This window comes from Rhodotorula paludigena, assembly GCF_050403205.1.
Source record: "Rhodotorula paludigena JCM10292 DNA, Rt_paludigena_JCM10292v1_ctg1, whole genome shotgun sequence".
NCBI lineage: Eukaryota > Fungi > Basidiomycota > Microbotryomycetes > Sporidiobolales > Sporidiobolaceae > Rhodotorula > Rhodotorula paludigena.
Window position 1 is genome coordinate 576,224 of NW_027481457.1, and position 23,217 is coordinate 599,440.

General features: G+C 65.2%; 10 protein-coding genes across 10 annotated transcripts; 6 read left to right on the plus strand and 4 right to left on the minus strand.

Moving 5' to 3' along the window:
• Positions 1–549: 549 nt before the first annotated feature.
• JCM10292_002103 (DUF2231 domain-containing protein) lies at positions 550–1,843 on the plus strand (the record flags this gene model as incomplete). Its single annotated transcript, XM_076645524.1, has 7 exons — positions 550–652; positions 733–925; positions 1,011–1,096; positions 1,183–1,255; positions 1,334–1,396; positions 1,611–1,730; positions 1,837–1,843. 7 exons carry the CDS (start codon positions 550–552, stop codon positions 1,841–1,843), a joined length of 645 nt encoding a protein of 214 aa, XP_076509051.1.
• Positions 1,844–2,199: 356 nt separating this feature from the next.
• On the minus strand, positions 2,200–3,295 carry JCM10292_002104 (uncharacterized protein; the record flags this gene model as incomplete). Its single annotated transcript, XM_076645525.1, has 2 exons — positions 2,200–2,540; positions 2,887–3,295. The coding sequence occupies 2 exons, from the start codon at positions 3,293–3,295 to the stop codon at positions 2,200–2,202; spliced, it is 750 nt and encodes a 249-aa protein (XP_076509052.1).
• Positions 3,296–3,764: 469 nt separating this feature from the next.
• JCM10292_002105 (F-box protein) lies at positions 3,765–4,915 on the minus strand (the record flags this gene model as incomplete). Its single annotated transcript, XM_076645526.1, has 2 exons — positions 3,765–4,438; positions 4,498–4,915. The coding sequence occupies 2 exons, from the start codon at positions 4,913–4,915 to the stop codon at positions 3,765–3,767; spliced, it is 1,092 nt and encodes a 363-aa protein (XP_076509053.1).
• A 151-nt stretch (positions 4,916–5,066) lies between these two features.
• Positions 5,067–6,640, plus strand: JCM10292_002106 (bifunctional triacylglycerol lipase/ester hydrolase; the record flags this gene model as incomplete). Its single annotated transcript, XM_076645527.1, has 3 exons — positions 5,067–5,825; positions 5,884–6,385; positions 6,492–6,640. 3 exons carry the CDS (start codon positions 5,067–5,069, stop codon positions 6,638–6,640), a joined length of 1,410 nt encoding a protein of 469 aa, XP_076509054.1.
• A 600-nt stretch (positions 6,641–7,240) lies between these two features.
• On the plus strand, positions 7,241–8,512 carry JCM10292_002107 (uncharacterized protein; the record flags this gene model as incomplete). Its single annotated transcript, XM_076645528.1, has 1 exon — positions 7,241–8,512. One exon carries the CDS (start codon positions 7,241–7,243, stop codon positions 8,510–8,512), a length of 1,272 nt encoding a protein of 423 aa, XP_076509055.1.
• Positions 8,513–8,906: 394 nt separating this feature from the next.
• JCM10292_002108 (uncharacterized protein) lies at positions 8,907–10,445 on the plus strand (the record flags this gene model as incomplete). The annotated part of the gene is made up of 2 exons (XM_076645529.1): positions 8,907–8,980; positions 9,176–10,445. 2 exons carry the CDS (start codon positions 8,907–8,909, stop codon positions 10,443–10,445), a joined length of 1,344 nt encoding a protein of 447 aa, XP_076509056.1.
• A 458-nt stretch (positions 10,446–10,903) lies between these two features.
• On the plus strand, positions 10,904–13,343 carry JCM10292_002109 (uncharacterized protein; the record flags this gene model as incomplete). The annotated part of the gene is made up of 5 exons (XM_076645530.1): positions 10,904–12,245; positions 12,310–12,518; positions 12,598–12,812; positions 12,926–13,059; positions 13,138–13,343. 5 exons carry the CDS (start codon positions 10,904–10,906, stop codon positions 13,341–13,343), a joined length of 2,106 nt encoding a protein of 701 aa, XP_076509057.1.
• An 839-nt stretch (positions 13,344–14,182) lies between these two features.
• JCM10292_002110 (uncharacterized protein) lies at positions 14,183–17,256 on the plus strand (the record flags this gene model as incomplete). The annotated part of the gene is made up of 2 exons (XM_076645531.1): positions 14,183–14,357; positions 14,837–17,256. 2 exons carry the CDS (start codon positions 14,183–14,185, stop codon positions 17,254–17,256), a joined length of 2,595 nt encoding a protein of 864 aa, XP_076509058.1.
• Positions 17,257–17,949: 693 nt separating this feature from the next.
• On the minus strand, positions 17,950–19,314 carry JCM10292_002111 (uncharacterized protein; the record flags this gene model as incomplete). The annotated part of the gene is made up of 1 exon (XM_076645532.1): positions 17,950–19,314. One exon carries the CDS (start codon positions 19,312–19,314, stop codon positions 17,950–17,952), a length of 1,365 nt encoding a protein of 454 aa, XP_076509059.1.
• A 621-nt stretch (positions 19,315–19,935) lies between these two features.
• Positions 19,936–22,633, minus strand: JCM10292_002112 (uncharacterized protein; the record flags this gene model as incomplete). Its single annotated transcript, XM_076645533.1, has 10 exons — positions 19,936–20,010; positions 20,070–20,132; positions 20,200–20,604; positions 20,669–20,866; positions 20,928–21,157; positions 21,218–21,509; positions 21,573–21,768; positions 21,832–22,150; positions 22,227–22,501; positions 22,566–22,633. The coding sequence occupies 10 exons, from the start codon at positions 22,631–22,633 to the stop codon at positions 19,936–19,938; spliced, it is 2,121 nt and encodes a 706-aa protein (XP_076509060.1).
• Positions 22,634–23,217: the final 584 nt, after the last annotated feature.

The following is a 23,217-nucleotide window of genomic DNA, read 5'->3' on the forward strand; positions in this document are numbered from 1 at the left end:
AGGCGGCGAGGGTCGAGGAGCAAGAGCAGGAACGCGACAAAGGTTGGACTCGGCAGCACACCTCGAGAAGCGCAGAACGAGCCAGACTGGGTCGGAGATAGTCCAGTAGTTGCTGCTCGACGTGCTACGGCCACTCGCACACGCTCACTCGCCCGCGATGTCGAGACCCGCCTCCTTCCCCTCGTCGGACCGATGAGGGGAAGCGGGCAGCGAGCACAGCTTGCAAAGACTCAAAGCTGCACCTGCGCTGCGCTACGGCCTGCAGGTCCTGCGCTAGGACCGCTCCTGACCCGCTCTCGCACGGCGAAGGCACCGTCACCTCGCGGGAGCTCGTTGACGTCGGCGCGAACGCCGTGACGGCGATTCGCTCAAGCTCGTGCTCCTCTGCTCTTCCTGCTCTGCCTGCTGTCAAGTCCTGCTGCTCGAACTCACTGCTGCCCGCTGATCCGTGCGTGACGTGCTCCGACGCTATCCGCTCCGACCCGCTGACCCTCCCCTCCTCGTCCCGAAGCTTCCCCCCCACATCCGCCTTCCCACTCCCGATCCACCATGTCCGACGTCGCAAAGAAGGCCGACGCTGCCATCCGCCCCGTCGCACAGGTCGGCATGGGCCAGGTCGGCAACGCGGGACACCCGCTCCACCCTGCGACCGGTGCGTCGCATCCGCACGGGTCCTGCTGGTCGTCCAATGCTGCTGGCTGACCCGGCTTCTCCTGCATGATCCGACTACAGTCCACTACCCGATCGGTCTCCTGTCCATCGCGTTCACGCTCGACGCGCTTCAGCTCGCGCCCGCCCTCACGAGCGGCCTCACCTGGCTCAAAATCATGCCGCCCGCCGCCGTCGTCAACACCATCTCGCACTACACCGGCGCGGCGGGTCTCCTCGCTGCCCTGCCTGCGATCGCAACGGGCGTCTTGGAGCTGTGCGTGCGGAAACCCGTGCGGTTGATTCGAAGTGCAGCTGAGAGCTGACCTTGCGTCTCTGCCCTCCATGCCGCCTTCGCCCAGCTACGGCATGTGGACCGGACAAATGAAGCAGAAGGGCGACGTCAAGACGACCGTTACCGACGCGGTCGAAAAGAAGGACGTCGCGGGTGGGTCGTCGGTCCTCACGCTGTCGCTGTCACGGCCTAACTCTACGGGCTCGCGCATTGACTCGGAGTTCCCGTCCAATTCACAGGCGAGAAGTTGAGGACGACGCTCACGCACGCGACGCTCAACGACATTGTGCTCGGCATCGCGGGCTACAACTGGTGCGCCGCCCTTCGCCCCATCATCGCGTTCTCCTACAATCGGAGCCATGCTGATGAGCTGAGATGGTTGGCGTGCAGGTGGGTCCGCCGCAAGAGCTCAGATCTCATTCTACCAACCACCAACGCGCTCCTCTCCGCTCTGTGCGTCTTCCCGCCTTCCGCTCTGCATCCGCAAGCACTGACGTTCAGCTTGCAACCCTGTCCCACGCTCTCACACATCGTCGCTCTCTCTCGCATCGTCGCTCTCTCGCACATTGTCTCGCCGCCCCGGTGCCGCCCATCTCGCCACCCCTCCCCCGTCGACCTTCTCAACCCACCTCTCTCTCGCCCCTCCCTCTCGCTCCCTCTCGCGCAGCGCCATCCCCCTCTTCCTCTACTCGGCCTACCTCGGCGGCTCGCTCGTGTACAAGTACGGCGTCGGCGTGCAGCGCCAGGGCGTCGCCAGGGAGATTGGCGAAAAGGAGCAGAAGAAGCAGTGCGTCCCTTTCAAGCTGGCGTGAGCGGTGAGGGTGCGGTTGATGCACCCCGCTCGCTCTACGGCCAAATTGAAGTGCGTGCACTGACTCGTTTGCTGCACGCAGGGGCTGAGCTGTTGGCTGGAAACGCTGCGTGTGGACGAGGCGGTCGAGGTGCTTGCGAAGGCAGTCGGCGACGCTGTATATGACGGATCGAGCTCTCCCCTGTATCGCAGATCATGACACGACTGCTCGAGCCAGGTCCGCTCGAGCCAGGTCCGCTCGCGAAAGCGCAAGCTGCCAAAGTCTGACGAAGGCGCGATGGTACCGTTCTTCATTCCAGCAAAAGGCTAATCGCGACTCGAGCAAGCCCTCTCCGTTCCTGTCGCTCCCTCCGCTCAAGCTGAGCAAGTCGCCCACAGTCCTCGCTCCGCCGCGCTCGCGCTACTCCGCCTCGACGAGCTCGTCCAGTTCGCGCATTCCCCTCGCCTACTCGGGCCACTCGCTCTTGCCGACGTCGGACAGGTAGCAGACCTGGACCTTGTGTTTCTCGCACTGCGCGAAGAAGTCGTCGCGCGCCTGCTGCGCCGAGGTGGACAGCGTCGACGGGTCGAGGCGGCGAAACTGCGCCGGGAGAAAGATGGTTTCGAGGCATGGGAGGAGGTCGCGCTCGTCGGCGGGCAGGGACGACGAGGATTCGCGGAGGACGTGGGAGGCGAGCTGGATCTCGACATGCGCAGAAGCGAAATGCGGGTAGGTGGACGACGTTTGCGAGCGCGCGCAGACGAGCGTGCGGGAGATCGGGCCGGACAGCGGCGCTTCGGCGGTGCCTCCGCAGTGCTCAAAGAGGCACGAAGCATTGACGGGCGAGGTAGAAAAGGTCAAAGCGAGAGGGCGACCGTGCCGCATCGAAAAGCACAGCTTGTGCATCATCGATTTGTGCTTGCACAAGGGAGAGTTCAGACTGCGCACTGGAGAGCCGCCAGGTGTACTGAGGCATTCAAGATCAGGGTAAATGTCTCGCCCGCTGTCTCGCCCGTTGCCGAGGAGGATCCGCAAACCTTGCGCTAGTCTCTCCCGATCGTCCTTCACGGGAGCGTTATTCACGACGACACGTTCGAGGTCTGCCGACGGGGCATGGGTCGCGTATAGCGCAAGCGAGAATTCTACACGCACTCGGAAGCATGTCGGGCTCGAGGAACACCGACTCGCCAAAGACACGCAGCTCGCGCAGATTCGAAAGAACCGGCAGTAGACGATCGGAGCGGGGCTCAATCAACCGCATAGGGGCGGACGGATACCACTCGAGAACGCGGACGAGCTGGGCGATGGAGGCGGAGGAGGGCACCGAGCACATGCGCTCGAGATGCAGGTACTGTTTGTAAGACTTGTCGGTGGAGACCTCGCGCCAGACTTCGGGCCTTGCGACGCTACTCGTCTTCTTGCACACGAGCGTGCACGCGCGGAGGGCGTCGACGTGCGCGCGCTCCCTGTCCACGCGACACGGCGAGGACGACGCAGAGGAGCGAAAGTTGTCGAGGTCGAGGATGCGGAGGAGCAGCTCGGGCGGGAGTCGATCGAGCATCGTGCAGTCTCTCGAGCGGTGCACAGGCTGGTCCAGCGAGAGCAAGTGTGTGGTCGGGGCAAGAGCGGTGCTCGTCCTCATCGCTCGAGCTCATCGCTTCCTCGCCTGGACTAAGCTCTACCCTGTGTTGCTACCTTTCTCACCGAGATCCTCTGCCTAGCATGCTACCGCACATTTCGACGGCAATTGAGGCGGAGCGACTCGAGAGCCTCGCACCACTTTCGCGTGCAGCTAGGATGCCCGACGTGACTCTTTCAGCCGAGGCCCCGCAGAGATGCCCGCGAACGTGCGATAACGTTGCCGAAAAGACCGCTCGAGCCCAAAGAAGACGCTACTCCCCGTCCAGAACCTGCTCGACCCATTGCACGAAGAGCATTTCCGCACGACACCCGTCCCGCCGTCGTCCACTGACACCGCAAGCGCCACTCCATCCCACAAGCTCCTCGCACTTCGCACCGTGCGCGCGCGACTACCTGTCGACGAGCTCCTCGAGCACGGGCAGTCCCTTTGCCCAGTCAGGCCAGTCCGGCCGCGACTCGCTGCAGAGATAGTCGACGCGGACGTGCCGCTCGGCGCACCGCTCGAAGAATTGCGTGCGCTGCTCGTGGAGCTCCGGCCCCGCGGAAAAGGGCCCGTGTCGCAGGCTCTTCGGGAGGAAGATCGACTCGATGCGAGGGCAGGCGTCCGAGTCGGGAGGCCCGAGCGCGACGGACGGTTTGCGGCTTGCGTCGAGGCAGACAACCTCGAGTTCGCCCAGCCAGACGCGGTTCGGATAGGGCAGGGCTGCATCCGGATCCGACACGTCGTCCGGCCACTGCGCTCGCACCACCGTGCGCTGGAGAGCTTCGCGAGGTGGGTGACCAGGTGCGTTCAGCTGGTCGAGATGGCACGAGATGATACCGTCTTCAATGCTGACCGAGATTTTGGGGGGACGAAAGCCCGTGACCGTGAAGCAGAAGGTGTGCAAGCCAGCTGCTGCGCTCGTCAGGACGATGTCGAAAATGTTGGCGGACGGTCTGAGGTCACATGCCCTGAAATGCGGGTACGACCAGTGGGCGGGGACCGGTACGGCATCGGCACCGTACAGGCGCTTGTCGTCAACGACGGACCAGTGATTGTCGCCCAGGAGAACGCGGTCCAGGCCTGGACGCACGGAAACCGTCAGGCAGCAGAAGACATGCGCGTTCCTATGAAAAGCGTACGAGCAAGTCTGCCGGCTTCAGCACCGAAGCTGTGCGAAACCACGTGCAGCTCTTGCAGATTCGGGAGAAGGGGCAAGAGGTCATCGAGAGAGATTTGCGACTCTCGCGACGGGCGTGCATAAGGATCTTGCTCGTAGCCTAGCAGGCGGACGAGCTGGGCGAGCGAGGCGAATCGCGGGGAAACGTAAAGGCGAAGCAGGCCCTTGTATTGCGGAAACGACTTGAACGTCGACACCTCTCGCCACAGCTCTGGCCTGGCGACGGTACTCGTGGTCTTGCAGACGAGCGTGCACGCGCGGAGGACGTCGACGTGCGGCCGCTCCGAGTCCTCGCGAGGAGACAGGGACGAGGAAGAGTCGCGGAAGTTGCGGACGTCGAGGATCTGAAGGAGCAGCTCGGGCGGGAGTCTGTCGAGCATCGTGCAGTCTATCAAGCACTGTGCGAACCTTCTCGACGGTAGCAACGGTACGGTCGAGGAGACAGAGACGCGGCGACTTGTCCTCGTCGCTCGACTCTACCGTGTCGCTCGCCCTGCAAAGCTGCAGACGCCAAAGAGAGCCGGTGCGAGGATGAGCAGCTACCTCAACAAGCAGCCCCCGCCCCCTCCCCCGCCGCGCGCTGCCCACGCCCCTCCTGCGCCTCCCCCCACCGCCTCGTCGTCTCTCGCGCCGCCCCAGCCCCGCCGCGGACACAGGCACGCCCAAAGCGTGCACTACAACGACGCACCCGACCTCGACTTCTCCCAGCCCCGCCAGCCCGCCACGGCAAAGCGAGACCGCGCCAGCTCGCGCGTCTCGTCCTCCGGGTCAACCCCACCTGCCCGCGACTCGGCGTCTCCTGCGCCCATGGTTCCCGCTGCACCGCCCGAGGGCTCCCTCCCGATCTACCAGCCCCCGCCGCCGGCCCCGCTAGAGCCCGCGCTCGAGCGCAGGCTCGGCCCGCGCATCGGCGAGTTCCGCTTCCCGGCCGACGTCCTCTCGTTCAAGCAGATCGACCCCGCCGTCCCGCTCAAGCTCTTCATCCTCTTCATTCCCGGCAACCCGGGCATCGTACACTACTACCGCGCCTTCCTCGAGGCTCTCCGCGATGCCCTCCCGCCCGACCTCCGCGTCGCGACAGAGATGTCCATCGTCGGACACCTCAGGCACACGCCCGACGCCGGGGACGACCGCGGCTACAAGCCCACAGATCAGCCGACGCTCGAAGAGCAGGTCATCGATAAGGTCACCTACATCGAGCTCCTCGCCGTGCACCACAAGCTAGGGCGCGAAGGCAGCCCGAAGCTCGTCGTCCTCGGCCACTCGCTCGGCAGCTGGATTGCATTGCAGGTGCGTCGAGTGCTGGCCTATCATGCTGACGAGCTGCTGACCCTGACTACACGCGCAGCTCTTCAAGCACGTCCCGCAGCACATCACGGCGATGCACGCCCTCTTCCCCGCCTTCTCTCACCTCGCCACCACGCCCAACGCGCGCCGCCTCGGACGCCTCCTCTCTCCCTGGTCCCTCCGCCCTCTGTACCTCACCTCGTCCGCCATCTCCTACCTGCCCACGAGCGTCTCTGCGCGCCTGGTGCGCACGCTCGGCGGGATCTCGGACCTCAGCGCCGACGCGACGCTCGCGTTCGTCCAGTCGCCCGAAGCCGTCCTCGCCAGCCTCGTCACGGCGCAGCAGGAGCTCGCGCAGATCACCGACCTCGAGACGGGCGTCCTCGAGCGCTACGGGGACCGCGTGTGGATCTACTGGGCGGCAGAGGGCGTCGATGGGTGGACGACGGAGGACGCGATCAGGGAGTGCGAGGAGGTGCTCGAGCGTGTGTTTGGGGAGGAGGGGAGGAAGAGGCGGAAGAGGTGTGTCGAGGGGATGCCGCACGCGTTTGTGCTCAACGAGGGTGAGTCCCGCTCGACGATCCCGCTTGCACCGCGGTCGCGTCAGACGCAACTCGTTGCTGGAGATGGTAGAGGCGAGCTCACAAGGACACGCTCTCCCTCACGCAGCGCACACCGCCTCGCTCGCGCGGAAGTGCGCCGGCTGGATCGTCGACGACCTCGCCTCGCTCGAGTCGAAGGATAGCAAGTCGGACGAGACTGCGTCTGCCCCGGAGAACAAGCAGGACGACGAGAAGGAGGGCAAGGACACTGCATGATGGCGAACAGAGGGAAGGGTCGGTGTTGCGGGGATTGGTTGTGCGCTCTGTGCTTCACCGGGTTTTGCTGTTGACATTGGTACCATTGCGTTCATACGTGCATCCGTCCCGGCATGCTTGCTGAACTCCGCTTGTCGACTTGTCCTCTCAGCTTGAGTCGCTCCAGCTCGTCCGCGCACGGGCCTGCGTACGTCTGTTGCGCATTGTCCTCGACTTTGCCCTTCTTCTGCACGACGCGCTTGTCCTTTGTCCTTCAGCCTCGGCCTGACATGAGTTCTGGGACGGCGTCCTGTCGTGCTTCTCTCTCAATCCCGCTACCTCTTCGTCTTTCTCCCGCTCAATTGCCTCGTCCCGCTGCTTCCGCCCAGCATGTGCTCCCGGTGAGCCGCCTTTCCCCTGTCCTGTAGCGCAGGCTGACCGGTCGTGCGATGGGTAGCAAACACCTCTGCGATACCTGCCGGTCGCGCAAGGCCCAGCTGAAGGCGGAAGCTGCTGCCGCCGCAAGGTACGTTCCGCAAGCCTCGTTCGCTCCCGCCCAGCCGAGCTGACGTGACCCGATACCATCCTCGTCACAGACTCGAGCCTAGCCTTTCAGCCGCCATGCGTCTTCCCGCCAGTCTCGTCAAGCGCATCGCGAGCGAAATCGCCCACTCGGACCCGAACCCGCTCGACAGCTCTGCGTTCCGCGAGATCCCGCGCCTCTCGCTCGTGTGCAAAGCCTGGCTCGACCCGATGCGCCAAGGCCTCCTGCACAACCCGTACCTCGTCCTCGGCCCGCCGCCGAGCGCGCTCCTCAAGCGCCTCAAGCGTGCCAACGAGCACAACGTCCCTGCGCGCTTCTTCGAGGGGCAGATCCAGGTCGGCGGGCTGCGGCAGAGCGCCCAGGCGCGCAAGACGTACCCGCACCTGCGCGCCGCGTGCGCCAAAGTCGCGTCGCTCGTCACGCACAGCCCGACGGCGTCGAGCGTCCTGTTCGAGATGGTCGAGGCGCCGCTGCCGTACGTTCAGCTGCGAACCCTCACGTGCTCGGTCGACGCGGGGACGAACGACGTGTTCGTCATCGTCGAGCGACTGGCGCAGCTCCCGCTTCTCGAGGACCTCACCATTTGCGTACGTGACAAGTCGGGCGATCTCAAGCTGGCGCACTCGGCGCACGAGTCGGATGCCAAGCTCGAGTTGGCGCAGTTCCAGCTCGTCATTGACGACCCGGCGGCCGAGTTCGAGACACTCCTTCTGCAGCACGTCGCGCGGCACTTTAGCTTCGCGCACGCCTCGCGCCTCGACCTCGCCGTCCTCCATGCGTGCCCCATGGAAGTCGCCTCACTCATCCGCCTTGCGCCGCGCCTCGACGAGCTCGTCGTCACGACGTCCGCAGACTACTTTCCCTCGCTCATCGACGCGCTCCAGCCCGTGCTCGCCTCTTCCCTCCCGTTCCTGCGCCGCCTCACCCTCCGCCGCACCTGCCCCACCTGCTCGCCCGTCCTCCTCCCCGCGTCCGTCGTCGAGCACCTCGTGACGCACCTCCCGCCAACGCTGCAGAACGTCGAGGCCGGCTTCGTCGTCGACGGCGCGGCGATGCGCGCGTTCTGCCGCCGCGTGCTGCAGCGGGAGGGGATGCCCCTGCTCGAATGGAAGGGCTTCTTCTCGCCTGCGCTCGAGCGCATCGCGCGCGGCGAGTGTGTGAGCGCGGGCGCGGCTAAGGCGGCTGCGAAGAAGGCGCGGCGCGAGTTCAAGACGAAGGGGCTTCTGGAGCGGAAACCAAAGCCGCTGCGGCTGACGCTCAAGCCTGAAGGGTGCCAGGGCTGGACGCTGAAGGCGGCAGGGTGCGAGGCGAGGAAGGTGGATTTGAAGACGCTCAAGTCAGTGGCGTAGCGGCGCGGGCGTGGAAGAGCTAATGCGGATCGTAGCCGTACGTTCAGTAAAGCCGCACTCTACAAGCTGCTGTCAAGCGTGCGAGGGGTTTGAGCAGCATGCGACTCATTTCGAGCGAGCGCACCCAGCTCTGCTGGTCGCGTCGCCAATCTCGTGCTTTGCGCTGGATTGCTCGCTTTTCCCGGTTGTTGCTGAGCCACTGCTTCCTTGCAGGGCCCGCAAAGACTCGCACTGTGGTCAGCTGCGGAATTGTCCGCCCCGACGTACACGCGCCTTCGTTCGTCTCGACTCGGCGTCTCCGCCTCTTGTCCTTGAACCGTCTTCGGGTCACCTCTGCGCTCGCTGTGCTCCCAGTCGTCTCGTGCACGTCGGTGCTACCCTTCAGCTACTCTCTATGAACCGCAACTTGTTGTCGTCCGACTCGCCGGGCGAGGCGGTCAATCGCTTGCCCGCAGGAGAGCATGAAGGGTCCGTCCACCGACCTTCACCTCGCTGCAGCTCGACTGACATGCTGTGCTGCCTCTCCTTGGTCCTACAGTCCGGTACCGCTGCCTGCCCAGAGTTCAACTAGGTCCGACGAGAGCGAGCCGACTGCTTCCACGAGCGTTCGCTGCCCGTCCAGAGATGTGCACGCGCGCAGCAACTGACGCAGGCCTGGTGCAGCCGCTACCCACAGCTTTCGCCTGTCCAGCGCCTCCCTTCCGAGCTCATCGAGCTCATCGCGCGGCACGTCGCTTCGAAGTGGGACGCCGACTTCTACGCTCGTTTCGGCGGGTCCGCCAGCAGGATGGCCAAGCGCGCCCAGGAAGCGAGCAGCTACTGTCTCGTTTGCAGGAGCTGGAGCGCCCCCTTCCGCCGCGAAACGTGGCGCAGCGTCAACCTCAGCCTCACGCCTCCCATCTCGCCGTTTTGGCTTCGACTTGCGGAGGTGCACATGAGGGGCGGCGCCTTGAGCTGCAACATCAAGCGCCTCGCAATTACCGAGAACGAGCAGGTGTCACCCCCTGAGCTGGCCGCCGCCAAGGTGCTCATCGCCAAACAGCTGCCCGCCGCACTGTCCAGCGTGCACGAACTGCACCTCGTCGGTCAAAGTGCTCCGGAACTCTGGTTCGGAGGCTCGCCCCGCCCGCTCCGCTATTCGGAACTCGTCAACCTCTCCCTCTACCTCCAGTCACCTTTCCAGAAGCCGGCTGAACACATTTATGTGCTTGCGGACATCCCAACCTTGCGACGACTCACGCTCAGAGTGCGCGAGGTGCCGGAGTTGCTTGCGGCAGCGAGGGAGGCGGAGCAGGCTTGTCTGCAGTACGCTCCGGCATCCGATTTCCAGCGCATCCCGCTCGAGGTCTTTTCCTTCCAATGGACGGCTCTGGACCTGGACGGTAGGTTCACCGTGACTTGGGCGCTCGACCACGTCTTCACCCTCGACGAAGTCAAGAGCATCAAGTTGGGTCCCGCTCGCTTCAATCCGCCCACCCTGACAAGGCTAGCGTCGCTGGTCAACCTTGAATCTCTGACCATCGCCTCGTGGCCGGACGTCCTTCGCGAGTACACCATCGCAATCGATACCATCTTGGTCGACATGGGGAACCTCAAGGAGCTCCGCCTTATCCGCCGAGTATCGACAGTGAACATGCGTCCGTCTGCCATGTCCCTCTCGCTGACCGAAACCATCCGGCTTCTGCACGCCCTCCCTGCCACTCTACAAGCTTTCGAGCTCGAGGTCAACTTCCCTGCTTCGGCTGCGCCCGACCTGCGCATTTTCCTCGGTGAGCGCCGGCGGCTCCCGCTCGTCCAATTCGACGTCTCGCTCCGTCACGGCTGTTGGACTGAGCTCTTCGCGTGGGACAAAGACCGCGAGAGCGGGTGGGTGCGTCGCGGAAATCAGGGACAAGGCGGCAATTGGCGGGCGTCGCATACCGAGCGAATGTGAGTTGCAGCGAGAGAGTGGTGAGGAGCGCCGAGATGAGCAGGCCGGCGACGGACGGATGGCGGCTCCTCGGGGGTCCTTCCGACAGGCAGACAGATTTTCGTGCAAGGCACGATTTGTGCATAAACGTGTCGGCCCACGACGAGGCAGAGCGCTGCTGAGGCGCGAAAGCGCAGCGTAGTTGGCGACCTGCGGTCGAAGTGCCAACCTCGCCTCGTACCGCGAAGCGAGCCAGAGTGCCACTCTTGTGACACCTTCTCCGTCTCTACAAAGCATTCTACGACACGTCCTGCCGAAGTCGCCGCCACCCTTTCTCCCCTCCGCGCCTCCGCCCGGTGACGCTGGTCTTTCGACGCGCACATCTCGCCTTTCGGCACGCGCTACTCCGATCGACGCGTATCTGGCTCAAGCTGGCTCGCACTTTGCGCTTAAGCCCAAGTGCGCTTCTCCTGCGCCGCGGGATGAATACGCCGAGGCCCCACCCCGCCGCCCTCGCTGCAGCGCCAGCATCGTCCGCAACGGACCCAGAGCCGCCAGAGTCGGCCTTCTCGGCAAATTCACCCACCGTGCCGCGCCCTCCGCTGGCGCGCCTCGCCTCGACGCAGCTCACGCGGGCGTCGCCGCTCGTGTTCGACTCGCTCACACGAGCATCCCTCCCCTCGTCGTCGCTCTCCGACGCACCGGCACCGTACGTCGACCTGCTGCGCCCAGATGGCTCGCAGTACTCGCCGCCGCGATCGGGCGCGGGCAGCGCGCCAATGCAGCGCAGCGGGAGCGCGGGCGGGTCCCCCACTTCGTCTTTGCCGAGGCGCGGAGGGGCAGCGCGGCCGCGCAGCTCGAGCATCAGCAGCTTACAGAGCCTGATGGGCAAGGGTGGCGCGGGCGCGGCGAGGCGGGCGAGTATGGATGGAGGCGCGTCGCTTGCGAGCTCGACGTCGCGGACGAGCGGGACAGAGGAGGCTATTGAAGAGGAGGCGCAGGACGAGACGAAGGCGAAACTCGACCAGCTGAGCTGGGGCACGAGGTGGTGGCCATTCTCCGTCGTCGAGCCGGAATCGATCACGGAGACTTCAGCGTCCCAGCCATTGCCGCCGACGCCTCCTGTCAAGGACCCGCACGACACATCTCGCGGTTTCCTCTCGCTCTTTGCGGGCAAGCAGGCGGTAGAGCAGGCACAGAAGGAGCATGAGGTGCAGGAGCGGCAGGACCAGCTCGAGGCGGATCTGCTCGATGCCACGCTCGACGAGCTGAGCATTGCTGCTTCGCGCTCCGACGAGACGTTCGCGACGCTCGAGGCAGACGACCTCCCGCCTGAGCCGCCACGCAAGCGCTCGTCCGTCGACAAGTCGCTCCCGCCCTCACCGCCTCGGTCCCCTCCTTCCGCCGCCCCTCCCTCCTTCCTTCCATCCCTCTTCTCATCCTCGACTACCGCGACGACATCCGCCTCAACATCCTCAAGTCCCTCCGCGTTCAGCAAAGCGATGGATGCGCCCGCCTCGCTCCTCACCTCGCTCACCGCCTCGAATCCCTTCACCTCGAGCACCTCGTCCTTTTTCACCTCGTCCGCCAAGTCGCCCACCTCGGAGCGCCCGCCGCACATTGCGCGACATTACAGCACGAAACGGCACCCGAGCGCAGAGGACGGACCCACGGCCAAGCCGCACGAGGTCGAGGAGCTCGTCGACCGCGACGACCGCGAGACGATCAAGGAGGAGGTCGAGGAGAATGCCGAGATGTTCTCGCTCCTCAAGGACAAGTACCGCGCGCCGAAGCTGCCGGTCGTCTTCTGCCATGGCTTGTTCGGTGCGCTCTTCTTCCTCTCTTTCGGCTGTCCGCAAGGCTCGCCCTGACCCGCTCGACTTGGCAGGCTTCGACTACCTCGGCCCAGCAGGGCTCAAGCCGCTCCGCTTCTCGTACTGGATCGGCGTCGAGGAGGCGCTCGAGGCTATGGGTGTCGAGGTCATGATCGGCCGCGTGCCCGCATCCGCCTCGATCGAGGAGCGCGCCAAAGTGCTGTGCCAGATGATTGGCGAGCGCTTTCCGGGCAGGGAGGTCAACCTTATCGGACACTCTATGGTGCGCTGCCTGCTCGCTCGGCTGTCTCTGCTGTTCCATTGAGCAGACAAAGCTGATCAAAGCAATGTTTCGCGCACAGGGCGGGCTCGACGGCCGCTTCCTCATCTCGCGCCTCAAGCCGACCAACTTCAAGGTCCGCTCGCTGACGACCATCTCGACGCCGCACCGCGGCTCGAGCTTTGCCGACTACCTCCTCGAGGACGTGCTCGGCGCCGAGCGCGTGCCCTCCTTCCTGAGGCTCATGAGCAGTGTTGGCGTGCCCGGCGGGGGAAAGGCGTTCGATGACTTGACGACGTGAGTCGGATCTGCTCCGCCTTCACTCGCAGCATGGCGCGACAGCGTGGTGATCCGGGTGTGGAAGGGTTTGGCGAGTCCCGACTTACCAGAGCTGTCACTCACTCATGCAGTACGAAGATGGCGCGGTTCAACGAAGAGACGCCGGACGACCCGAGCGTCAAGTACATCAGCTTTGGCGCCGAGTTTACGCCGTCGTGGAGCAATGCGTTCCGCATTCCCTGGGGCATCGTGCACGAGCGCGAAGGTGCGTCTCGCTGTACTGCCTTGAGCAGCTCTTTTCCCTGCGTGCACCGAGCTGATCTGGTCGAAAATGCGAGCGCAGGCGCCAACGACGGGCTCGTCTCTGTCGAGTCGGCCAAGTGGGGCGACTACCGCGCTACGCTGCACAACGTCAACCACCTCGACCTGATCGGGTGGGTCGGCAAGGTGCGGTACAGCTACGCGGCGTGGACGGGCCACGAGATCAAGTTCCGGCCCGTGTCGTTCTTCTCGAGCATGGCAGAGATGCTCGCGGATGAGGGGCTCTGAGGAGGCGGGAGACGGGATAGACGGGACGTGCATGGCCGGGCATCAATCCTGCTTGTTGTAGCTTCTATTGTTCTCGTTGCATTCGTGAAGGTCGCGCAATCACATGCTGGGAGGGTCATATTGAGGAAAGTGAGCGCTTCCGAGGGCGTAAGCGGAAGAGACGAAGGGAAGGAGGCGGTTGACGATCCCCTTTGGCAAGGTGAGCCGCCCAGTTTCTAGGGATTCAGACTGCTGTGCTCCGTCTCTGCAGCAGTAATTGTGCGGTGATGCTGCAGCAGCCAGGTTCGGGCGTGAATCGGCTCTCGAAGGCAGCTTGTCACCGCCCGCTCCTCTCGCCAACCTTCTTGCCAGACGCCGCTTCCTCAGACGCATCCGGCACACCGTACAGCTCCCTCGGCAGAAGGGCCTACACGCTCCACGGCGTTGCTGGCGCTGTGTGGCGCCTTCCCCCACTTGCGCCACATGCACTACGCCTCGCTCGTCGTCCTTTTCGGCTGCTGCTCGATTGACGTGCTCATCAAGGGGGTGTGTATGCCGTGCTGACCTGCTCTCCGCTCCCCGCTGCTGCTGCGACGCTGTGAAGGCGTGCCCGTGGCTCGGTCCCGCTTGCCCCGCGCGTTCGCTCTCGCGTGCGAAGTGTCTCCCGCCGTCTCGCTCGTCGCTCGCCCGCCCAGCAGACCAAAAGGTGCGTCAGAGCGAGCTCTACTCCAGCCAGAGTGTACTGACCACTCCCGACAACAGGCCCAGCCCGCGCTCGTCCGAGTCGCCCTCCCCCTGCTGCCTCTGCTCGTCCCGCTCTCGTCCCGCCGGCTCCCGTCGCTCCCTCGCCCCGCCCAGCCATGGTCGCCGCTCCCGAGACCCACCACCAGCTCGCTCCCCAGCCCGACGCAGCCCCCGCAGCCCCGAGTGCCGTCGACGCCCTCAAGCAGCGCGCGGGCACTCAGTCCGGGGCGCTCCAAGGCGCCGCTCCCACGGCCGCTGCACCGGCCCAGGGACCCCAGGAGGGCCAGTCTCGTACGTCTGCAGCTCTCTAATACCCGTGCCTTGCTTCTCAGCCCGCAGAGCGCGCCCCCGAGCGGATGCGACCGCGCCTCGGCTCGCGGCCGCCTCGGTGCGCCCCCGTCGCCCGGCCTTCACAACTTTTCCTCGCGCGCCGGGCCGCATGTGCGCGTGCTGCTGAGGGCTCGCACGGCTCTGCTGCAAGGCAGGGCACGCATCGAGTGGCGCGCGCTGCCGAGGACGCGGCCGGGACGCGCGCGAGGCCGGGCCGGTGCATGCAATCGGCCGCGACGAGGAGACGAGGCGAGCGCATGCACGCGATCGAGCTGGGGGCCACCGGAGCCGCACACTGCGGTCTCTGTGGTCTCCTGCGCGTTGCGTACACTGTGCTCGCCTTGTCTGCGCGCGTCGCTGCACCCGCTTCAACGAGGAGGAGCACCTAAAGCGCGTCTCGCTCGAGCGCACGAGCTGACCTGCCCTTCTTTCGCGCACAGCTGCCGACTCGCCTGCCGCTACTGATGCCGCTGCGAACCTCCCGCCCGCCGAGGTCGCGCGCAACATCCCCTGCCGCTACTTCCCCCTCGGCCAGTGCAAGTACGGCGAGCACTGCATCTTCTCGCACGGCATCCCGGGCGTCGCCGGCTCGCCTGGCGTCCCTGCTTCGCCTTCAGTGGCGGCGCAGATCGCGCCTGGGCAGGGCGGCGCGGCGGTGAACGGGCAGGGCATGCCGGCAGCGGAGCAGCAGATGCAGCCGCAGCACCAGTTTGCGGTCCCGCCTCCGGCGCACATGATGCCGATGCCGATGGACCAGGGCGCGTACATGGCAGGGATGCCGATGTACTACCCGGAGCAGGGGCTCGAGTACTACGCCCAGCCGCCGTTCTCGCAGGGCGGCTACTACTTCCCCCCGCCGTTCCAGGCGTACCCGCCTCCGCCTTCCGCCTACCAACAGCCGTTCCCTCCCCGCCCGTACTACGCCGTCCCGCCTCCCGCTCCGCAGCCGCTCCTTGCCGCCGAGATCGCTCCCGTCCCGGTGCCCTCTGTCTCGCCTCCCGCCGTCATCCCCTCGCCCGACCAGCTCCAGCAGCACCAGCAGCCGGCAGCAGCAGCACCCTCGCCTTCGCAGGCTGAGGTCGCCGCACCCGCTTCTGCGCCTTCGCCGGTGGAGTCCGCTGCCGCGCCCGTTCCGGCAGACCAAGCCTCCACCTCGCCCGCCCCTGTCGCCTCGTCGCCTTCTCCCTCCCTCGGCGCCGACGGTGCGCCGCTTCCTCGCGCCGCCGCGCCTGCCGCTCCTTCGCTCCACACCTTCTTCCAGACTTCCGCGCCCGTCCCCGCCGCATCGACCTCGGCCGCCTCTCCTCCTCCCGCCGCCCCGCTCGTCCCCGCTCCCGCACCTGTTGCCGTCCCCGCTGGCGTCGTCCCTCCCGCTGTCGCTGCTGCGGCTGCAAACAGTGGCTTCCCGAAGCCGCCTCTCGCGCGCGTCGGCGGCGGCCCGAACGGCGCCCCTCGCCGCTCGATCCCGGGCGTCGCAGGCCCGAACGGCTTCCTCCCCGGCTCGGCGGGCGCTCCCGGCGGCAAGCGCCGCTCGTTTGGCGGCGGCCCGCGCCCGCCGTGCTCGTTCTTCGAGGCGAACCGGTGCCGCAACGGCGACGAGTGCTCGTTCCCGCACATCCTCCCGGACGGCTCGGACGCGCGCGCGCTCGGCCGCGGCATGATCGGTGCCGACGGCCGGACGGACCACCCTGAGGCGAGCGGCGGGATGCCGCCCGCGTGGCTCGCGAGCCAGAAGGCCATCAAGCAGGCGCACCACCTCAAGCGCCAGATCGAGCACCAGCAGCAGAACGGCAACCCGGCGCAGGCCCAGGCGGCTGCGGCTGCCGCGATGCAGATGCAGCGCCAGCTCGAGCAGGGCGCCGTCTTCAACGGCGGGTACTCGTACCGCGAGCGCCAGGCGCAGGTCCAGGCGCAGGCGCAGGCGCACGCTGGTGCGCAGCGCCGCTTCGTCGAGGAGGCACGCGCTCAGCAGGCGCAGGCCGCCGCTGCTGCTGCCGTTGCTGCGCAGGGTCAGGCGCCTGCTGCTCCCGCCGCTGCCGTCGAGGGCCAGGCCGCACCTGCCCAGCAGCAGCAGCGCCCGTTCGTCCCGCGCAACCCGTCTCTCCCGCCCGGTAGTGCTGCGCCGCAGCTCGTCGCGGCCATCAACGGCCTGACGCGCCGCATCCCGCCCGCGCACTCGCACCACCACAACGCCCAGCAGCAACAGCAGGGCAAGCAGCCGCCCGCCCAGCCCGCTCAGCAGCAGCAGCAGCAGTCGCAGCAGCAGCAGGCGTCGCAGTCGCGCTCGAGCTCGGCGCAGCGCATCCCTTCGGGCGACGACTTCCCCGCTCTCTCGCCCGCGGGCCCGCTCTCGCCCGCTGTCGAGAAGGACGGCTTCGCCGCCGCCGTCGCCGCCCCTGCGCCCGCTCCGGTCGAGAAGCCCGAGGCGCCCAAGTCGCCCAAGGACGACGCCGACGGCTTTGTCCTCGTCTCTCACGCCGACGCGACCGAGTCGCCCGCGACGACTCCCGGCCTGACCGCCGAGTCGTCCTCCTCCGCCGCCGAGCCCGCGCCTGCCGCCGCCGCGCCGAAGAAGATCATGGGCGGGTGGGCGTCGGCCGCCGCGCGCGGCGCGAGCGTCGTCCTCCCCGAGAAGCCCAAGGCGACGCGCGCTTTCACGCCCGTGCCCAAGCAGCAGCAGCAGCAGTCGGCCGCGGCGAGCGAGGCGGGCGAGGGTGCGTCGGCGCCCGCGCCTGCGCAGGGCAAGGGCAAGAAGGACGAGGACGGGTTCGTCCGCAAGGAGGGCAAGAAGAAGGGCTCGGCGGCCAAGGCGGCCGCTTCTGCCGCCGCTGCTCCTGCCCAGGTCGCGATCAAGGCCTGAGCGACTCCTCGTCCCCATCATTCTGTGACTCGCGCTTTTCGGTTTCCGCTTTCTCTCCTCCTCGTGTGCTCCTTTTACAGTCGTTCTTGTTCCCCTTCCTTCTCGCAGTTCCTACCCTTTCCCTCACCCTGTCGTTACCTTCCTCGCTTAATCCTGTCTCTTTAGAGCATCCGCACACACTCGATCCCTCCACCACCGAAAAGAGCCCTCTTTCGTGGCTCGCCTTTCTGCCTTGACCCCTCTCTCGCTTGCGTTTCCTTCCCTTCCTCCTCCTTGCCTTTCATACTTCCCACTCTTCCCCTTCTCTCTCTCGCTCTGCGGCGTCGTTGTTTCGAGTAGGGCGATTCTCTGTGTAGCTCGTCGGGCTGGTCGAGGTAGGCGCGGGTCGAGCTGGTGGGCGGCCGGAGGGAATGCACGTTGTTGTCGACGAGCGATGTCTCTCAGATGCATGCGTGCACAGCGCGCGGGGAAGCAGTCAATTGCATGAGACTCAGGCGCTGTGCACACTTGGCGGTCCTCGTCGACCCTGCGGGGCAAGTCGAAAGGTGAGCGAACTTGGAGGCAGGGACCGATGGGGCGGTGAAGAGAGACGCACACAAACACGCCGGTCACTGCCAGAGGCCAAAAGAGAGAAATACGCGGGAGAACAGATCGGCGCTGACGACGCCCGACCGACGACTGATTCTCGGCAGCTCATGAGCCGTTCATCGCATCGCGCACGGCACGCCCGGAGGGGTTGAGGTGGGACTCGCGTAACGGGACGTAGGCGCTTCTGTCAACCGGCACGAGGCTGGCCTGCTGCATCGCGCGCTCAATGAAGTCGAGCTGCTCGTACGCAGACCCGTTGTAGGGAAACTCGTCCAGCAACGAGAGGCCAACCAATGGATTCGAGAAAGGACGAGCTGAGGAGAAGTCGCCAGCGGGCGCTGTCGACTTGTCTAAGCGACATCCGAGGACCTCGCGTCTGTACACTACTTGGCGGAGTGCATCTTGAGCGCTGTGCGGCTGCTCCTCCTCGACTACCTCGTACCACTGCCAGCGGCGGAGAGGCTGCGCAGATTTGTCTTGTCTGGCGAAGAAGTCATGCAGGAGCGCGGACTCAGGGAAAGCGTCGCAGCCGAGGTCGAGTTCGACGTCCTCGAGCGAGGGAGGCAGCGAGTCAAAGAGGAGAGACAGAAGGGGTCCGTCATCCGAGAGCAGCGGCGGGCGACCTTCGGCGCAGGTGTACTGGATCTTGCGCAGGCTCGACATGTGCTTGACGTGCGGAAGGGCTGCGGTGAAGAAATCGACTGCGCTATCACCGTGGCCCCAAACGGTCAACTCCTCGAGTCTCGGCACGGCCGCGAGAAATGCGGCATGCTCGGCGAAGTCGCAAATGCCGTGACCGATCGTGAGTGTATTGACCTGGCTCGCGTCCAAGCGGCGGTAGAACGCAGCGACATCGAAGTCCGGATGGCATCTGATCCAGAAGCACGAGGGTAGCGAAATCGTGCCGGTAGGGAGGGCGAGTTTGTGCGGTGTGATCGAAAATTGCAGGGAGACCTCTTGAAGCTCCGGGAAGTGAGGCAAAACTCGAAGTACCGTCGCCGGCAGGTCATGGTGGGCTCCGCCGAAACCGCCGATGTAGATCCGCTGAAGTCGGACCATGCAGGTGCCGCGGTACAGCGACCGGAGCGTCTGTTCGACCGCGACGGAGTCTCCACGCACACTCAGGCTGCGGAGATCACTGAGCAGGGGAAATATGCTGGCAACCTGCATTGGCGTAGGTTGTTTGTCGCAGCCAGGGCCGAGACGTGCGTCCAAGTCGCGGATGAGATCGTACGGGGCGATCTGCTTGATCAATACGGCGTCGAGATAAGTGGCCAACGCGTAGTCGCTCACGCGGACCTTACGGTACAGCAGGTCGAGGCCGAGGCGGTGCGTTTTGCGGCACGCGAGGGCGAGGCCAAGACCGGCGCGGAGGTGATCATGGCGCTCCTGTTGACTGTACCAGTCTGGCAAACGGAACTCGTCCACCACGAGCTCCAGCACCTCGACGGGGAGGTCAAGAAGCGACATGACGCTGTGCGAGCCTTGCACGATGGGCGTGGCGACCACAGGCCGGCTAGACGAGTCAAAACGAGTCTTTGAGCGCGCTTGCGAGCGCCTCCAGTCCCTGCGAGCAACGAGTCGAGTGTGAGCGGTTCATCAGGTTGAGGAGGACGAAAAGGTCATGGGGCCTCACCGAGACACTGGAGAGAGTCGAGCGGAAGCACAGGTCTCGTACAGATCTCGTGCTAGCAGTCAGTGCGGTCGAGCAGCCGATCGAGCGAGAAGAGCGGGACGGGACGAGGCGAAGGAGCGGAAGCCACCGAGTTGCTTCCTTCCCGGATGCGACCTCGTATAGGTACAGCGTACAGACCCGTAGTGCACTTTGAGAGACACAGATCCGCATGGACGGCGGCCAGCACCCTGCCCATGAGCATTCTCGCCTCTGACTGCTTCCGTGTTCGCCAGGTGCAAGCCTGCTCGCCGCCTCTACGCGCATCGACTCTCAATAGATCGGGGTCCGGTCGATTGTACAAATCCGTTGACAAGTCCGCATTAAGGGGCGAGGACGCGAGGGCCGAGGTGACGAGATGACCATATAACCCGATAGGAAGGAATACAAGCCCAGGCAGACGAACGGGAACATAGCGATCACTCGTAGCTCCAGAGACCCGCAGAGCCACAGTCGATCTGGACGGGCTTGTTGCCCGAGAGGAAGCGGTTTGTCTGGGAAGTGGAAAGATAGTGTCAGCGGGAGGTCGCAGCGCCGGAGGACCGAAGCGCACTTTGATGAGCGCAATCTGCACAATCTGGTCTGCGTTCTTTAGGATGACGGGACATCTGGCATTCTGCGGCCCAGTTCATTCCGCTAGTCAGCTGCTGCCACAGCGATCAGAGCGAAGGAAGGAGGCGCACAAGAGTAGTCCTGAGGCTGCAGGTCGTGCCGCGCACGTACGTCGTCGTGGTTGCCGTGGCGGCAGGGACGGTGTGGAAGTTGGTGAGCGTCGAGGTCGAGGTCGTGAGCGGCGTTTGCGCCTCCTCTTTCACCGTCGAGGTCGGCGTCGGCAACGTCGAGTAGTCGGTCGACGTCACAAGCGCGAGGGGTGCATCGGCCGTCGAAACGTCCGTGAACAGCGGCGTCGGCGCTTCGAAGTACTGCGTCGAGGTGTAGGTGAACGAAGGCGCATCCGCCGTCAGGGTGATCGTGGTCGTCGACGCCACCCCCTCAACCGTCGACACCTCGGTGAGAGTGCTCGACGGGGTCTCGGCGGTGAAGGTGTTGGTCAGCGTCGTGATTGGTCCCGGCGTCGTCTCGGTGTCCTGCAGTTGGTGCAGGACCAGGTGAGCTCGGCAGAGTGGAGCTTTGGGAGTGACAGCAACGCACGGTGACGAGTACTGGGTCAGGCGTAACGAACGAGGTTGCGGTCGTCTGGGTCGACTCGGTGATGGTGAGAGTGCCGCTTGCCGGGTAGATGGTCGTCAGGTCACGACCGAAGACAAGGTTGCGCCGCTTGCGAGGCGAAGTCGGCCACGGCTTCATGCCCTTGATGTACGCTGTCGGGCAGCACGAAGCCGGGTAGACCTGTCGGCAGAACTGCGTGAGTGATGCTCGCGGCGGAAAAGACCAGACGGAGGCAACGGACCATGCGGAATTGGACGCAGTTGGCGTTCCCAGTCGCGCTCGTGACGGTCGACGTCAGCGTTCCGCTCGACTTGGTCTGCTCCTCGGTAACTGTCGTTGGAATGGTGCGGGTCGGCGGCGTCGTGGTCTCAGTTTTGAGTACCGTGCCAGGCGAGACAATGACACTCTCCGTCTTCGTGACAGTCACGGTGGCCGGCGTGACCGTCTTGTACACCGTGCTGGTAGCGGGAGCTGTAAGACGGGATGTGTATTAGACGAAGATCAATGCCCAAAGCAAATGGCGCAACGCACTGGTCTCGACCGATGGGTACTCGGTGAAGTAGCTCGTCGACGGCGTGACCGTCTCGGACGTCGTGCTTTCGGGCGGGTACGTCGTCGACGTCTCGGACTCGGTGAGCGTGACCAGGTCGGGCGTGACGGTCGTATCGGTGTATTCGGGCGGACGGGCGCTCTCGACGGTCAAGGTCGAGCGGACCGTCTCGGCGTCGAGAGTCGCAGTGGCCGGAAGGGTGAGCGTGCTCGTGGTGTACTCTGTTGCAGCCGGCGTGGGGATGGTGATCGTAGTCGTCGGAACGGGCGCACCCTGAGCCACGCGGAAGGGTCAGCGGGACTTGACAGCAACGGAAGGACGGAGGCAGCGACGCACGCAGAGGAATTCGATCTCGATAAGCCTGTTGGTCGAAGATGGGTCCGTGTTGTAGCCGGACAGGCCCCAGCTGCCGGCAAAGCTGGTGATCCCGGAGGTGCCGCCGAGCGACGGGTTGAAGTGGTCGACAAAGTTGCACGAATAGTAATAACCCGAGCAACCGAAACAGTACCGAGGCTGGTAGCAGGTGCTAGAGCTGCGATCCGGCAGTATCGTCAGTAGCATGCATGACGAGCGAGTGCAGCGCGGCGTGGCTGACCTGGTGTAGGTGTACAGGCCACCACAACCGCCGATGCGCCCAGGCCCACCTCCTCCGCCGCCTCTGGTGTCTGGCAAGCCGCCCTCCTGGGTGCTCGTAGAGCATCCGCCTCGATCCGCGTCCCCACCGATGTATTCGGACCCTTGCCCACCTCCTCCGGCTGCGATGACGGTACCAGCGTCGCCGAACATGGCGCTAGCGGCGCCGCCGCGAGCCCATCGTATGCCCCTGCCAGAGGTGTCGGCCGGCAATCCGCCACCGGCACCTGAAGAGCGGCCATAGTACGAGCCAGGGAAGAACTGCAGAGTCTTGCCGCCGACTGTACGATGCATGGTGTTGGCAGAACGCCACGTGCTCAGGTCGAGGGCGCTCAAGCCGAGGACGAGATTACGCACCGGCGAAGCCTTGAGCGATGACGATACTGCCGCGCTGGTCGTTCGGGTTGAGGGAGAACCCATCCCGTACCTCGCCGTGTGTGCCCTTGAGCGTAATCCTGTTTGCGGTAGTGATACCCGGCGGGATGGTGACGCTGTACGAGACGGCATCGGCCGCCCTGGTCCATCCGCAGACCGTCTTCCACCCTGACCCGCCGTTCTCGACTATGGAGCACTGCGCGCCTGGAATCGAAGGCAGGCAGCACTGAGGCGTTGCGCCCCCTTGTAGTTGCAGTCTACACGCATGCACCAAAGTGAGAGACCCGAGTCTTCGAAACGAGTTGAACGTGCGAGACGCACCCGTACTCGCAACGCTGAGCGCCGACAATGGACACGAGCAGGAGGCCGAGCACGGCAAGCTGGTGCATGGTCGCGCGGTAGGAGGAGCAAGTGTATACTGTCTTCTTTTGACGAGGAGCAAAGAGGCGTAAAAGAGGGGAGTGAGCGGGACGAGCGAAAGACATCACGAGAGCAGGGACAAGATTGGCAACGACTGCCAAGCCGTCTCGAAGCGATCAACCCCCTTTCATGAAAAGCACAGCAATCCACGCTTTGGCGAGCACAAATCAGAGCGACGAGCGAACGTCGCTCGCGCATTCTGGAACAGTGATCGAGGCGAGGAAGCGGTGCCCTGACAGGCGGGACGCTGCAGATCACGTCCCGTGGCAGGTCAGCAGCGCAGGCACGGGCCGTGCAGAACCGTGGGTTTGGCCGCGAAGTGCAGCCATGCGCTCCTGACAGAGCGCGGTGTCGCATTTCCGGCAGCACGATCGTGCGTTGCTGACAGCACCCAACGCTGGAGGTCGAGGCTGGATGGGCGTGCCGTGTACGGACGAAGCGTGGAAATCGCACCAGGGGCTAGCCGAGCATCCATGTAGTCCCGTGCAAGTCTACCAGAGCAGCGCTGAGCGGTGAGCCCGAGCAGATTCGAGAAAGGACGAGTCGGAAGACA